At 41.6% G+C, this 15,286-nt stretch overlaps 1 protein-coding gene across 1 annotated transcript in view; it reads right to left on the bottom strand.

The window, feature by feature from the left end:
* LOC102871943 (putative ubiquitin carboxyl-terminal hydrolase 50-like) overlaps positions 1-15,286 on the bottom strand; it is a 31,977-nt gene that overhangs the window by 12,104 nt on the left and 4,587 nt on the right. Inside the window, exons 2-5 of the mRNA XM_006895312.1 lie at positions 11,783-11,977; positions 11,082-11,277; positions 6,435-6,644; positions 4,638-4,780 (exon numbers count right to left, since the gene is read on the bottom strand). Of these exons, the coding sequence (XP_006895374.1) occupies positions 4,638-4,780; positions 6,435-6,644; positions 11,082-11,277; positions 11,783-11,977 (744 nt within the window). The remainder of the gene's footprint in view (positions 1-4,637; positions 4,781-6,434; positions 6,645-11,081; positions 11,278-11,782; positions 11,978-15,286) is intronic.

The following is a 15,286-nucleotide window of genomic DNA, read 5'->3' on the forward strand; positions in this document are numbered from 1 at the left end:
CTATGTCCAATAGTTTTCTTGCTGAGTCTTTAGGGTTTTCTAAGTATACTATCATGTCATCTGCATAGAGGGATAATTTTACTTCCTCTTTGCCAATTTGTACACCTCAAATGTCTTTATCTTGTCTTATTGCTATCGCTAAGACTTTCAATACAATATTGAATAAGAGAGGAGATAATGGGCATCCTTGCCTAGTTCCTATCCTTAAAGGGAATGCCTTTAACCTCTCTCCATTGAGAATAATGTTAGCTCTCAGGTTTTCATAAATACTTTTCACTATATTGAAGAAATTCCCCTCTAGTCCTATTTTGTTGAGTGTAAGCTCTGGTGTTTTAATAGAATGTTTTAGTAAGAGAAAGTTGTTGTCTTATCTGGTGCTTGTTGTAGAACTAAGCACTCCCCCACATCCAAGTTTCTATCCAAATCACTTTGAGAGCTCTTTTTAAGATAATTAGACTCAATTTGGAGGAATAGCTGCCTTAGGTCTGAGTTCAGAAATCACATATGAGTTTGAGAGATTATTGTGCCAGAAAGTAAGGAACTTTGTTCTGAAAACTAGTGGAAGAAAACATAAAGAGTTACTATTATATGAAAACTCATATCAGCACTATTCACAATCGTCCAGAGGTGGAAAGAACTCATCAACAGACAGGTGGATAAAATATGATCTGCCCATAGCCTCAAAATTCCAAGTCATTGCTGTCTAGTTGGTTCTACTCACAGAGATTTGACTGCTTCTGAGGTTGTAAATTGTAACAGGAGGAGGCTGCCCATCTCTCTCCTTCAGAACCACTGGTGAATTCACACCACCAGAGATGAAAGGCCTTTGAGTTAGCACTTCTCGCTAAGGACTATGTCACCAGAGTCTCCTGATATATTGTGGAGTTTGTATGGCTTTTCTAGTGTAGATGACTGATTCTGTGGAGGAGCATGACCATGCAAATAGGGCATGTTGACCTATCCATAACAGGACTGGCTGTCTACCGTTCCACAAGGGGATTGACCAGTCCCAGCTATCTGCAAGGGGATTGGCTAGTCTCACCAATAATGTGAACAGCTCTAGCTGCACAGATAGAATTCTTTGTCCAGCCAGAGAAGAGAGAGCTCCTCCAGCCTGGTGAAACGTGGGACACACTTTGGGAGGCAGCAGCAGCAATGGCTCACTTAGAGAATTGGATGTGAGGTGGGATTTTGGGGAAGGAGCACGGAGCCAATATTGGCAGGACTGAGAACTTGGGAACATACTGCCACAAGGCTTGAGGCTGAGGTGCCTGTGTGCATATTTTGAGAGTTGTCTTGACTGTATTTTGTTAGTAATCTGAATTATAACCTTTTAACTCTCCTAGTATGGTTCTGTGTAGCCTGTGAGCTGTCACATTGGACTCTGGACTCAGCCAAGCAGTAAGATTGGTGTCACGATGAGTAGAAGGAGTCATGAGAGCACAGGAAGCATGTCTGACCTCATGGGAATTAGTTTTGGGTTACTGCTGCTGTGGTTGGGGATGGTTTCCCCCTGTGGAGTTGGTAGAAGACAGGTGTGCTCCCCACATGGCCCTTGCTTTTATATATTTCCATGTCAAAACTCAACTCATTGCTGTCGAGTCAGAACCCATCCATAGCTAATTCTCCACTGGGTTTTCAGAAGCTGTAAATCACACAGGAGAGAGTGTGTGTGTATCTCTCTCTTGGCAGAGCAGCTGGTAGGTTTGAGCAGACAGAGAGGCACCAGCTTCTGGTTAGGAGTGCAACTGCCTGCAGATTATGCCACCAGATAAAGTGGACTATTACTCAGTCATTTAAAGGAACAGAATGCTGATTCAGGCTACACATTAGATAAACATCAACAAAACATTATGCTAACTGAGGGAAACTGAGCAAGAAAAGCTCAATATTGTAGGTTTAATTCATATTAAAGTAAAATGATAGGAAACTCTGTAGAGACAGGAGGCGGCACTGCTGGTAGAGCCCACAGGGGGTTTTGCTGCTGATGCAAAGGTGTTGCCTCTCTGGAGTTTGGAACCCACCAGATACTCTGATGGAGAAAAAGGGAGCAGTTTCTTTCTGTGCTATTTACAGCATCCAAAAACCTGCTGGAGGATCAGCTGTGATTCAGTTCCGACTCAGCTGGCAGTAAGTTAGATTCTGAGATACAGACAGAAAGTAGGTTACTTAGGGCAAGGGGTGGGTAAAAAGCAAAACGCTGCAGGGTGGTAGCTAAAGAGTACAGCGTTTTATTCTGAGATGATGAAATGTTCTAAAATCAGTTGTGTTGGTGGTGGCACATACATGTGAATATCATAAAAGCCATTGGAATAGTATATTTTACTTGAGTGAATTGTATGGTATGTGAAGTATACTTCAATAGAGTTTAAAAAGAGATTAAAGGAGTGTCCACATTAAGAGAGACTAAGGAGACACAGTTTTAACAGATATTTTTGAAGGAGCAAAGTATACATGGATTCTCTCTTAGGTCAGAAGAAGTGATGATGCACCTTTGGGATGATGTGTCTGTGAGATCGTCCTTATTTCCAGGTAATGCTTGCTGAAGCATCTCTGCATGAAGTGTCATGGCGTCTGCATCTTACTTCCAAATAATTCAGTTAAGTAAAAGGTGGGGAGGAAGGAGGAGAAGGGAAGCAGACAAGGGAAATATCACACAATAAAAAGCAGCAGCAGAGAAGGGAAATGTCACAAATGTGTAAAATATTCTAGGTGAAGGAAGAGTATATAGGTGATTATATTCTCTTTCCATTTTTTCCTGTATAAACTATTTTTTTCCTCATCCAGTTGGTATTCAGAGGTGGAATGCCAGAGTGTAAGGCACTGTGGTGCTGGGTGGCATACATTGGTGTCCACGGTCCCTCGCTCCCATATAAACTTTTAAGTAAAAATCTGGTAGAACTCTTAGAAGGTGAAGATAATGATCCTTCAGATCTGTGGAATTGGCATCTCTAAGGGCAGGGCTTGGAAACAGATTTTCTAAAAGTGCTTAAATAAAAAATCCAAATCTCCTGCTGTCAAGGCAATCCTGAGTCATGGTGACCCTTCATTTTGTGTCCAAGGCCATAACTCTTTATGGAAGGAGACCACCCATCTTCCTCCCATCCAGCAGCTGGTGGGTTTGAACCACCAACCTTTCTATTAGCAGCACAACACCTAATACATCAGGCAACCTGAGGTCCTTGAGTTACCACTCAGGTCCTATTAATTCTAGTTATATCTCCCAAAATTTCTCAACTCAGTCCCCTTCCTTGTGGTATCTCCCCTGTTCCGACCATGTCCCAGGCTGGCATCTCTTATTTAGGCTCCCAGATTTTCCCCATTCCCAGTCACCCTCCAAACCACTTGAGTTCCCTTTTCACCACTCATCACACCACTCAGCTCCGAAGAGTAACTACTGCCTGAAAGATAAAATCCAGAGTTCTTAACATGTGACAGAAGACGCTCCATAAGACCCTGACCAGCCTTACTTCCTGGCCCAGCTTCATGTTTATTAACATATTTACCAACAAGACTTTGCACATACTGTTCCCTTGTTCCTCTCTGTCTGGAAAATTACTCTTCAGCGTTGTTATCACATGCTCATACTCCTTTAATGTTTCCATCTCCCCATCTCCCTCCAGGTGTGGGCTGAAAGCTTCAGCTTAATTGGGACTATGTCCCAGGTCAGTGTAGACAACTGGGCTGAGAGATGTACTAACCCCAGCAGAATCCAGGGCAGGGGTGCTCTATTAACTCGCTTCCTTTGAGGGATCTAGAAAAATTCATGGGGCCCCTGGGGGTGTGTTTACATATGTACTTAATTTAACTGCTGACATGTATATCTGTAACAACAAATGAGGTGAGATGGTAGCAAAGAGTAGAAACTGGAAACTATGCCTCCCAGTTTGGGGGCCTAATTAGTGGATCACTCTTGGGTTTTGAAGCATTTTGTCCCTCCCTCCTCTACTGAACTTGTCTTTTGGACTTCTTCATAGCCCATGCAAGAGATAGGCTTTGGAGAATATTTCTTTGAATGGAATAATTATTTTTTTTATTTTACTATTTTTTTTGTACATGTACCGTCAAATTGGATCCAACTGGCACAGGAGGAGATTGCCCCTCCTTCTCCAGCAGAGCATCTGGTGGATTCAAACCTTGAATGGAATAATTCTTAACCTGTGTTCCATTCTCATTGTGGACTGGACCACCGTCTCTGCTCAGAAGTGGCCTGTGGTATTGGTAAAAGTTCATGACTGGACAATGAAAGAACTTTTTTCCCCAAAGAAAAAGTGTGATCTCGGGGGGAGGACAGGCAGGGAGGGAAATGTGCAACAATGAACAATTGGAAACCCAAGTTCTTTATAAACTTTCATTAAAATCTCAGTTAAAAAAATTCATGATTGGAATGTTGGAAGAACTGGGAAGGAGCTGAGACAGTACAGTCACAAGATTTCCCGTGGCCTTCAGAATTAGACACCAATTCTTGTTACTAAGGAGAAACTTCACTGATCTCATTCTATTTTGAGAATCATTGATTTGCTCCTGAATTGACAGGAAAATGTGTCTTATCCATCTACTTGGTGAGGCCACCATTTTTCTTTATGTTCATTTGTCATCTTCCTTCAAATGTGCCTATAAAATCCCCAAATCCATACCTTTTTAAATGAAAAATAATAACTTTTGGCGCCTTGGAAATTCTGGCTTTCGAAGTGGATTCTTGCTTGGTTTCACAAAAGGAGCAATGAATTTGGTTTTTCCAGCTCAGCGTATCTTGTTGAAAAAAGCACTGCAGGCAGTCCTAATGAGAGGGAAAAATACTGGGTGACCAGTCAGCTGGAACCTACTTGTTGTCCATATTGGAATTTAGAAGTAACCAGAGAAACAGAACACTTGAAACTCTTCAAAGTCAAATCCAGGAGCTGCTCTAGTCACAGCCTGCAGCTTCGACAGCTGGAAAACCTGTCTAGTGAAGGACAGCTTCCTTTCTCACCAGGACACAGAAATGGATCCAAGTCATTTACAATCTCTGAACAGGCTTTTTAAAGCTTCTGGTTGACATCACAATATTATTGCTTTTGCAATCTCTACATAATCAGCAGCTGTTTTGTGTTGTTCATGCCATTACAAATGAGATCTGGTGACTGAAAATGGTCACAGCTCAGCCTTTTGGAGTGGCCCATAATAAAGACAGTAGATGAGACATCACCTATATCCCAGGTCCACTGGAGACACCCACAAATCCTAACCTCTGTGCCTGTGGTTCTAATCCCCTGTAGGAATAGATAATCTTTGTAATGGTATCGAGACAGATTTAGTGTAAGGTGTATCTGGAGTCAGTCTCTTTTAGGCTATAAAATCAATGCAAGTTAGCAAGCCCAGAAGGCCAAACCACATAAAGGTCACCTGGGAGCAGACTCTCAAATGGGTTAGGACTTTCCTCCAGAGCCAGCAGAGGAAGAGAGCTTATCCTTACAGCAAGTGTGCTGAATTCGGAGTTCCAGCCTCCCGATAACACTGTTAAAGCCACTGATCTGGGGCATTTCAGCAATAGCAGCACAAGACTAGCTAACAAAGACACATCCACTCTAAGTTCAGGTGCTAGCCTCTGTTAACCATTAGCTCCAAGACAAACATGGGCAAAGAGAATGGCAGCACCTCCCTTTAAGGGATTTTTGGAATTTCTTCTAGGTAATATTGAGCAGTTTGGGCTGAGAACAAAGCTCAGCCCTGAAAAAGTGAGATTCTCCAATTACGGTGTCCAGAAACAACTATGTGGATGTTAAAATGTGAGAAGCATAGAAATTAGGAGGAAGATAAATTTGTATTTTTCTACAACGAATGTTTCTTTCTGTCTCTCAGCTGTTCCTTGTCTCTCAGTGTCATCCTCCACCCCCTTTCAGATTGTTGCTATGATGTCTATCAAGTCAGAACCGACTCGGAGCGGACCCTCCAGCATGTTTTCTGTGACTAAATTATAAAGGAAGAGACAGATTGTTCATCTTCCTCCTGCAAAGCAGTCTCTTGAGTTGGGAGCACAACTCCTTACCTCTAGGCCACCAGAGCTCCTTGGCAGATCAACTTGGCATGTATTATGGTGAAGAAGAATGGAGGAGAGGAGCACCAATGCACTATATCTACTCTCCTTTCTCCAACACATTTCACAGCTTTAATTGAAAATAGAAGCGGCTCAAGACTAAAAGCCATCTCAAAAACTTCTATCTGCAGTTCTAATTTTGTTAAAAAGAGGTTGTTGTGTTTAACTACAATTAAAAAGTCACTTTTGATCAGTGCATTATTTTCAGTCAAATGCTACATCATGGACTTCCATTCCCCCGCCCCCTCCAGAGTCATAGAAAAGTCCCCTCGTGCCAACAAACGGAGATAACAACCCTGAGAAGATTCTGGGCTGGGGCTAGAGTAAGACAGAAGTATCTAGGAGTGTGGAGCCCTACCTGAAGAGAGCACTCACACTGCGATGGGACGGGGAGGGACAGGACAGTGAAGACTTCATTCTTGTACGTGCAGTTCTCACACTTTAAACAGACGATTCCATAACTGAGCTGACCCTCGAACAGCCGGGTGATGATGGAGGACTCAGTAGTTGCCACCTTCCTGCAACATCTTTGAGGAGACCCTTTCTCACGGGATCTTCTTTGGTAAAACTGAATCAAGGACAGATTCCCCAGTCCCCGAAGCCCCAAATGAATTATTCTTTGTTGTGGTTTTTGTTTGCTGTTTTAGTTTTGTTTTTTGTTGTTTTGTCCACCCCCCCCCATTTTAACAGAGTGTTTTGTGGAATTTTTTTTTCTCTACCAGAATGATACTCTGTAATCAGGAACTATTTCATTTTGGATTCACACAATGACGTCTTCTGAGGGGGCTGTGCTTTGTGTAGTTCCTAGTCACTCAGCTCTGGCCCTCTTTCAAGGGAGCTGTAGACTGAGGCACCCCAACTCTGACAACCTCTGGGCCCCCAGCCAGGGCTGAGTGATTCAGCACCTGGAGCCTGTTTTTCCTTGGAGGAGGGAAAGCGGTCTAACAACAGACTGATAAGGAAGTAAATGCATTCTTTTTCCCTGGTCCCTACAGCTTATGTTCTCTTATATTGTTAGGAAACAGATTTTTATTAAGAACCATCTTATGTTCTCATGCAATCCAATTTCACTAGCCTTGTGTTCTGTTTGGATATGGCTCATGTGGTGTTTCAGGGAACACCCCTGAATATTTGTGATTTTCAGGGCCTCAGTAGAAAATGCATTTTAAACTATTGTTTGGAACTGAATGTACTTTTCCACATTTACTTGCTTCTCGTATCACTCTGTTGCCAAGATCTTTACCTAGAGAGTAATGTGATGCCCCTTTTCCAAGTTTGGCCCAAGATAAAAAGAGTGCTGTTTGTCAGATGGGCTGCCCATGAGGGTTTAAATGACTTTTACTGATTACTACTAGCTCAAGAAGAAGAAAACACTAATACTAATAACATGACTATATTAACTAATACTAAGAATAGAATAGAATAACAGAATACTAATAACATGAATATCTATCTTCTTGTTATTGTTTTGTGCCATCAAGTCACCTGTGACCCATAACAACTCTATGTACAGCAGCACTGAACCTGCCCTCTCCTGAGCCGTTTTCACTGACTCCAACACACCAATCCCCATTACCAGTTACCGTATCAATCCATCTCTTCTAGGGTCTTCCTCTCCTGCGCTGTCCTCCATATTTCTGTGCATGATGTCCTACTTTAAGAACTGGTCTCTCCTGGCCATTTTCCCATAGTTTGTGAGATAGGGAGCTTTAAACTCTTAGACTTCAAGGAAAAACTTGGTTTCACCCTCTCCAAGGCAGACCTATTTGTTTTTTTGGCAGTCATGGTATGTTCAAGACTCTTTCTGGTACTACAACTTGAAGATATCACTTCTTCTACTATCATTCTTAGTCATTTTCCAGCTCTCTGAAGCATAGCAAGTAATTATGAAGACCATGACCTGGATCAGGTGCACCTTAGTCCCTAGACTGATATCATTACTCTTTAGCACTTTGGAGAGGTCTCTGACAGCAGACTTCCCCAATGCAATTCTACTTTTTATTTCCTGACTGCTAGTGGTGAGTGTTGAGTGTGGAGCCAAGCAAGCTGTAATTGTTAACAGCCTATATCACTTCTCCATCTATCATGGTGCTGCCAAGTGGTCAAGTGGTGAGAATCTTTGTCTTCTTGATGTTGAGCTGCAATCCATATTGAAAACTACAGTCCTTGACCTTCTGCAGCAAGTGCTTCAGGTCTTCTTCAGTTTTAGCGAGCAAGGTTGTATGATCTGCATAACATACATTGTTCATAAGTCTTCAGTCCTGATGTCACATTCCTCCTCATAAAGCTCTGCTTCCTGAATGATCTGTTCTGCATACAGATTGAAAAGAGGTGGAGACAGGATGCATCCCTGACACACTCCTTTCCTGATTTTGACCCATGCAGTGTTCACTTGCTCTGTTCTGAGGACTGCTTCCTGGTCCAAGTATAGGTTTCATATAAGCACCATCAGTGTTCTGGGATTCCCATTTTCCTCAAGATTAGCCACAATTTGTTGTGATCCATGCAGTCAGATGCCTTTGCATAGTCAATGAAACACAGATATACATTCCTCTTGTACTCTTTGGTTTTTTACAAGATCCATCTGCCATTGGCAATAATAATTCTAGTGCCATGACCTCTTCTAAACCCAGACTGTATTTCTGGTCATACTCTGTAATTGTACTGTTCCAGTCGCATGAAATAATGACATGATATTGTCATATGATAATAAGTCATTTGATAATAATGAGTAGCTATCATTTGTGATGTTTGTGTAAGTATTTCCTGGATATTACATATGTTATTGTTGTTTTTAGGTTTCCATCGAGTTGACTAAGACCCATGGCAACTATGAAAAGTGGATGTGAACCTTGCTTTATCCTGATCCATTCTCATCATCTCTGATAAACGCAAGCCTATTGTTACAGTCACTGTGTTGATCCATCTTGTCCGGGTCTTCCTCTCTTTTGTTGACCCTCTGCTTTTTCAAGTATGATATCTTTTCCCAAAGACTGACATCTCCTAACAATGTGCTTAAAGTATATGAGACAAAGTATAACCATCCTTGCTTCAAAGGCGCACCTTGGCTGCACTTTCTCCAGGGCCTATTGTTCTTTTCACAGCATGGAATATTCAATACTCTTCTCTAACACCACAACTCTCAATTCTTCTGTCACTCATAGTAGTTATCCAACTTTCAGAAGCCTAGAAAGTAACTGAGAAGACCCTGGCTTGAATCAGGTGTACCTTCTTAGTCTTTAAACTGACATCATTGCTCCTTAGCAACTTGGAGATATCCTTGACAGTAGATTTTCCAGAAGCAACTTATCTTATGATTTCTTGATTGCTGGTACCAAGGGTTGTGGATCCAAGTAAGATGAAATAATTGACAATTTCAATCTTTTCTCCATCTATTATGGTGTTGTCTATTGGTCCAGTGGTAAGAATTTTTATCTCCTTAATGTTAAGATGTTCAACATCAAGAAAACAAAGATTTTTACCACTGGGCCAATTGGCAGCATTATGATAGACGGTGAAGAGTTTGAGATTGTTAGCAGCTTTAGTTTTTTTGGCTTCAGAATCAACACTCTTGGTACCAGCAGCCAGGAAATCAAAAGATGAATTGCACTGGGTAAGTCTGCTGTCAGGGACATCTCTAGAGTACTGAAGAACAATGATGTCTGTCTGGAGACTAAGGTGAGACTGTTCCAAGTCATAGTCTTCGCAATTACTCGCTATTCATCAGAGTGCTGGACAATGACGAGGGATGATGGAAGGAGAATTGATGCCTTTGAGCTGTGGTACTGGAGAAGAGTATTAAATATACTATGGACAGCTAGGAGAACAAACAGCTTCATCTTAGAGAGGGTGAGACCTGGTTGCTCCTTGGAAGTAAGGATTCTGAGGCTTCGTCTGACATGCTGTGGGCATGTTGCAAGGAGGAATCAATCCTTGGAGAGGGACATTATGCTTGGAAGAGTGGAGGGACAGAGAAAGAGAGGAAGACCCTTGATGAGATGGATTGACGCAGTGAGTGGGTAAGGAGGGTAGATGTGTCAGAGACAGTCAAGTTAGCACAGGATAGAGCAGGTTTCAGGGCTGTTGTACATAGGGTCACTAAGGGGCCCTACTTGAGCACATAACAACAATATAGTCTTTGAGCTTCTGCAGCAAGTGCTTTAAGGCTTCCTGACTTTCAGCAAGCAATGTTGTTCCATCTGCATAACACAAGTTGGTGATGAGTATTAGCCCAAGGACATTACAGAAAGTCAACCAAATGTGTGAATCTCAGATAAATGTTGAAAGCAGCAGGTGTGGTCAGTAAAGACAAATCTCTCAGGACTGAGAGTTTCATGTTTTATCAAGTTTATGTCTGAATCTATCAGAGTTCTGGTTAAGGATGTTTGGTATTGTATCTATCGAGCATAATAATAAAAGGTTAGCCAAAAAAAAAGAGATTGTTTTCCCTTTGCATTCGTCTTTGTCATATTCTAAGCCAAAGCCTTTCCCTTTTTTGTGGTTTAAAGTTAAAGGCTACCATCTCTCTTTTTTTTCCTCTCGTGTACCATCTAATCAGATCCAGCTGGCACAAGAGTAGATTGTCCCTCCTCTAGCAGAGCAACTGGTGTGTATGAACTTCATGCCTCTGGGATTGCAGCACAGCTTCTTGCTACTAGGCCACCAGAGCTCCCTAAAAGCCACCTTCTCTTTGAGGTTTGAGGAATAACAACAGTATTAATCTTCACGTGTTTGCCCAAATGGGTAATCACTGGAAATGTCAAGCGAGCCTTTTAAAAGACAGGAAGACTGCCAGGAGGGCCTTAGAGTCTGTGTTCTGAAAAATCTTCCCAGATGATCCTCACGATTAGCTGAGTTTGCTAAACCAATACAACAACAACATTCCCCAGAGCTCCAGCACCTGGCACAGTGCCCCCACGGAGAGCAGTCGGTATGGACTGAAGGAAGGAAAGGGGCTGACAAAGTTGAAGGCCTGTCCTCGCTCAAGACCAGAAACCCCACTTACCTTTTTCAGAGCTTCATGAAGTTCACTCAGGACATAAATCAGGAATTCCTGAGCATCCTGCTGGGTGTTTTTCATAAATGCTGGGTAGAGGTTTCCCAGAGCGGACCGGAATATTTCTGGCGAGACACAGTCTGAGTCTCCAAGCCACATGTCTGTCATCAGGTAGGCGAACGCAGTGGCCACCTCACCACCACTCCTTGGAAGAAGAGAGGACACTTTCTGGGCAGATTCAGTGAAATGAGAACCTAAAAACGTGAACTGGGGACCTCAAACTGGAAATGAAACTTTGTTTTCTTCTCAGCTGACCTTTCCTTTCCACCATTGTGTGGGTTTAGGGGTAAGATTGCCCAGAAATTAAGGTAAGCACAGGCTTGCTTATGATGAAATCAACACACTTTAGTATGTAAGCCTGTGCTCGCCCATCATCAACCGTAAATGTTGGAGAGAAGTTCTGGTTCTACGTGGAGGTGCTATGAGGTTGGAGAGAGAGGCCAGCCTTACTTTGGATTTCTCGTGTTGTGGGGGAGGTTTAAACGAGGGAGCACAGCCCTGATTTACTGGGTAATCTGACACTAGTTGCATGGCTGCAGGCTTCACTGACTTGTTTATCTCCTAAGAGGGAAACAAGATGGTTCCTTCCCTAACTTCCCTCAGAGGGGCAGGACATAAACTGAGGTAGTAAACAACACAAGCGGTCTTACTTTTGAAGAGCATTGATGTACCTTCCGGAGAGAAAGTACTCTACCAGCGGGGAGATGCTGCAGAGACTCTGGAGGATGGCGTTCATGTAGCACGTGTTGCCCAGGTTTCGCAGGCCCGTCACACCTTGCAGATGGGGCTGGCTCTCATCAATGTCTTTAAGGAGAGTGGGATCCTGATGATCTATACCCACCATGCTGTGTTGTTGCCACACAGAAGATCTGTGGAGAAAGATGGGCAATCTGCTCCTGTGGGATTCACAGCCTCTGAAAACCTGCTGGAAGGTGGCCTCTGAGTTCCGTCTCCACAGTGCCATTCACTGAGGGAGCCCTGTTGCTCCTGGTCTGGGGCCTGCCTGGGCCACGGTACCTGTACCTTTGCTTACCATTAGGTTTTTGTTTTGTTTTTTAGGGTTTGTTCTTCGGAGCACAACACTTATTTTTTCAGTTTCTTTAACTAGGGGAGTGAGTTAGTTGCATGTTACTGCTTTTTGTAGCTTAGCTATGTATATATGTGCTTGTTTATCAGCTACTTTTATGTGCAGTGCATGTCTGTCAGATGCTATACTAAAGCAGAGCTTCCAGATTAAAACACACGAGGAAGAACTGGCTATCCACTTCTGAAACAACAGGCCTTCAAAACCCCTATGAATGATAGAGAACACTGCTAGATATAACAGGGAGGTAGAACTCTTAGACTGGAAGACACTAAAAACAGTAAGTGGAACAGTTGCAAACACCCATTAATAATTGGAATATGGAATGTATGAAGTATGAATTTAGGAAAATTAGAAATTGTCAAAAATTAAATGGAATGTATGAAGATTGGCATTGACATTCTAGGCATCAGTGAAAAGGACTGGCATTGACTACCTTGAATCAGACAGTCATGATCTACTATGCCGAGGATGAAAAACTGAGAAGGAATGGTGTTGCATTCATAGTAAAAAAGACCATTTCAAGATCATCCTGAAGTACAATGTTGTGAGTATTAGGGTACTAGCTATAAGCATACAAGGCAGACCTGTGAATACGACTGTTCTTCAAATATGTGTATCAACCTGTAAAGCCAAAGCTCAGGAAATTGAGGATTTCTACCTACTTTGCCAACTGAAATCAACTGAACATGCAACCAAGATTCATTAATAATAATTGGTGACTGGAATGCAAAAGTTGGAAATAAAGAATTACTAGTAGTTGGAAATTACAGAGCTGGTGACATCAATGACACTAAAGGCTGAATGATTTAATTTTGTACAATCAATTATTTACACCTTGCAAATACTATCTGCAAAAATGATGTACAGTGACTGCATGCATGGACCTGATGGGCTGATCAGGAATCAGATTGATTCATCTATGGAATTTGAGAAGCATAATACCAGGCAGAACAAGCCAGGCCAGGTGCTGAATGTGGAACAGACTGTCAATCACTTACGTGCAAGCTCAAATTAAGGCTGAAGAAAATGAGAACAAATCCAAAATACGACCTTGAGTCTGTCCCATCTGAATTTAATAACCATCTGAAGAACAGGTTTGAAGCATTGAACACTGATAATAGAAGCCCAGATGAGCTGTGGGATACAGAGGAGAAAGACCAAAATGGAAGTCAGAAGACATTCTGTTTGTTTGGTTGTGTATTTTTTTTTTTAATTTTTTAAATTATTTATTTTTTTGTGTGTACCGTCAAATGAGATCTGACTGGTACAGGAGGAGATTGCCCCGCCTTCTCCAGCAGAGCATCTGGTGGATTCGAGACATTCTGAATATTGCATGAGAAGGCTGAGTAGCCACAACAAAGGGAAGATGACAAAGGAGAAGAGTGGAACCAGAGATTTCAAGGGGAAGCTTGAGAAGATAAAGCACAAGTATATTTATTTTATTATTTTGTGTGTGTGTACCATCAAATCGGATCTGACTGGTACAGGAGGAGATTGTTCCTCCTTCTCCAGCAGAGCATCTGGTGGAGTCAAACCACATACCTCTGGGATTACAGTGCAGCTTCTTGCCACTAGGTTACCAAAGCTCCATAAAACACAAATATTATAAAGTAATAGGGAAGGACTCACTCAACATTTCTCAAGCTGAAAGATCTGAAGAGTAAATTCAAGTTTTATTCTAATACTAAAAGGTATCACCTTGGACAAAGTCTTGAATGATCAGAAACTATCAAAAATAAATGGAAGGAATATATAGGCACTGTACCAAAAAATGAATTGGCTTACATGAAACAATTTCAGGAAGTGGCATATGATCAAGAACCAAAGGTATTAAAAGAAGATGTTCAATCTGAAGGCATTGGTTAAAAATAAAGCTCCCCCCCAAAAAAAAAGCCCAAGAATTGATAGAATATCAATTGACATATTCCAAGACACAGATACAACCCTGGATGTGTTCAGCAGGTTTTGCCAAGAAACCAGGAAGACAGTTACCTGACCAATCGACTGGAAGAGATCCATATTTATCCACATGCCCATAAAAATTGATGCAATATAATGTGAAAATTATTGAACAATGTCATTAATAACATATTCAAGCATTTGTGTGTGTGTGTGTAGCAAATATGTTTTATTTAAAATGAGACTTTGGTGAAAGTGAACTGAAGCTCAATTGGTGTCAGCAAGCAAATCTTTTTTAAGATTATTCAAATATTACTAGAACAGTATATCATCAGAGAACTGCCAGAAATTAAAGCTGGATTCAGAAGAGTCTGTTGCACCAAGGATAACAATACTGATGTCAGATGGATATTGGCTGAATGCAGAATATAGCAAAAGGATGTCTATCTGTGTTTTATTGACTATGCAAAGGCATTATTTGAGAAGAATGAGAATCCCACCTTATTGTACTCATGTGAAACCTGTATGCAGCTAGCGCAAGAGTTTATTATTGTCTGTACAGAACAAGAACATTGCATAGCGTGAAATCAGGAAATGTGTGAGTCAGGGCTGTATCCTTTCTCCACACCTATGAAATCTGTACACTGGACTTTATGAAGAAGAATGTGGCATCAGGACCAGAGGGAAATTCATCCACAATCTGCATTATGCAGAAGACACAACTTTGCTTGCCCAAACAAGGACAAATTGAAATGCTTGTTGCAGAAGATAAAATACGACAATAAATGACATAGTTGAGCCTCTACATCTTGTGGTTCCTAATCTTTATACTATAATAGACAAAGTGCTAGTCAATAAGCCTTGTATTTTAAGTTCCCTCTGTAACTTGATTTGTGCCACTCTTAGAACCTCTACTTGGAATATTATTGCTTTTAATTTTTGACTCATGTACTTTTAACTTGTTAGTTAAATTTGTATCTTCAAGGCTACAACAGTTCCTTGATGCATCTTCAAGGATATGAACATATATGGCTAAGCAAAACTGATAATAGTGCATCTAAATTCCAAAATCAATCTCCACAATAGTCTACGTGTTTCCTATTGCCAAAGGGGCCTTTTAGAGTAGTGAGAGAAGATCTTCACCCTGAAACCTACAGCATCCCTTTTC

The sequence above is a fragment of the Elephantulus edwardii genome, unplaced genomic scaffold (genome assembly GCF_000299155.1).
Source record: "Elephantulus edwardii isolate Elephantulus edwardi_28Jun2011 unplaced genomic scaffold, EleEdw1.0 scaffold00164, whole genome shotgun sequence".
Lineage (NCBI taxonomy): Eukaryota > Metazoa > Chordata > Mammalia > Macroscelidea > Macroscelididae > Elephantulus > Elephantulus edwardii.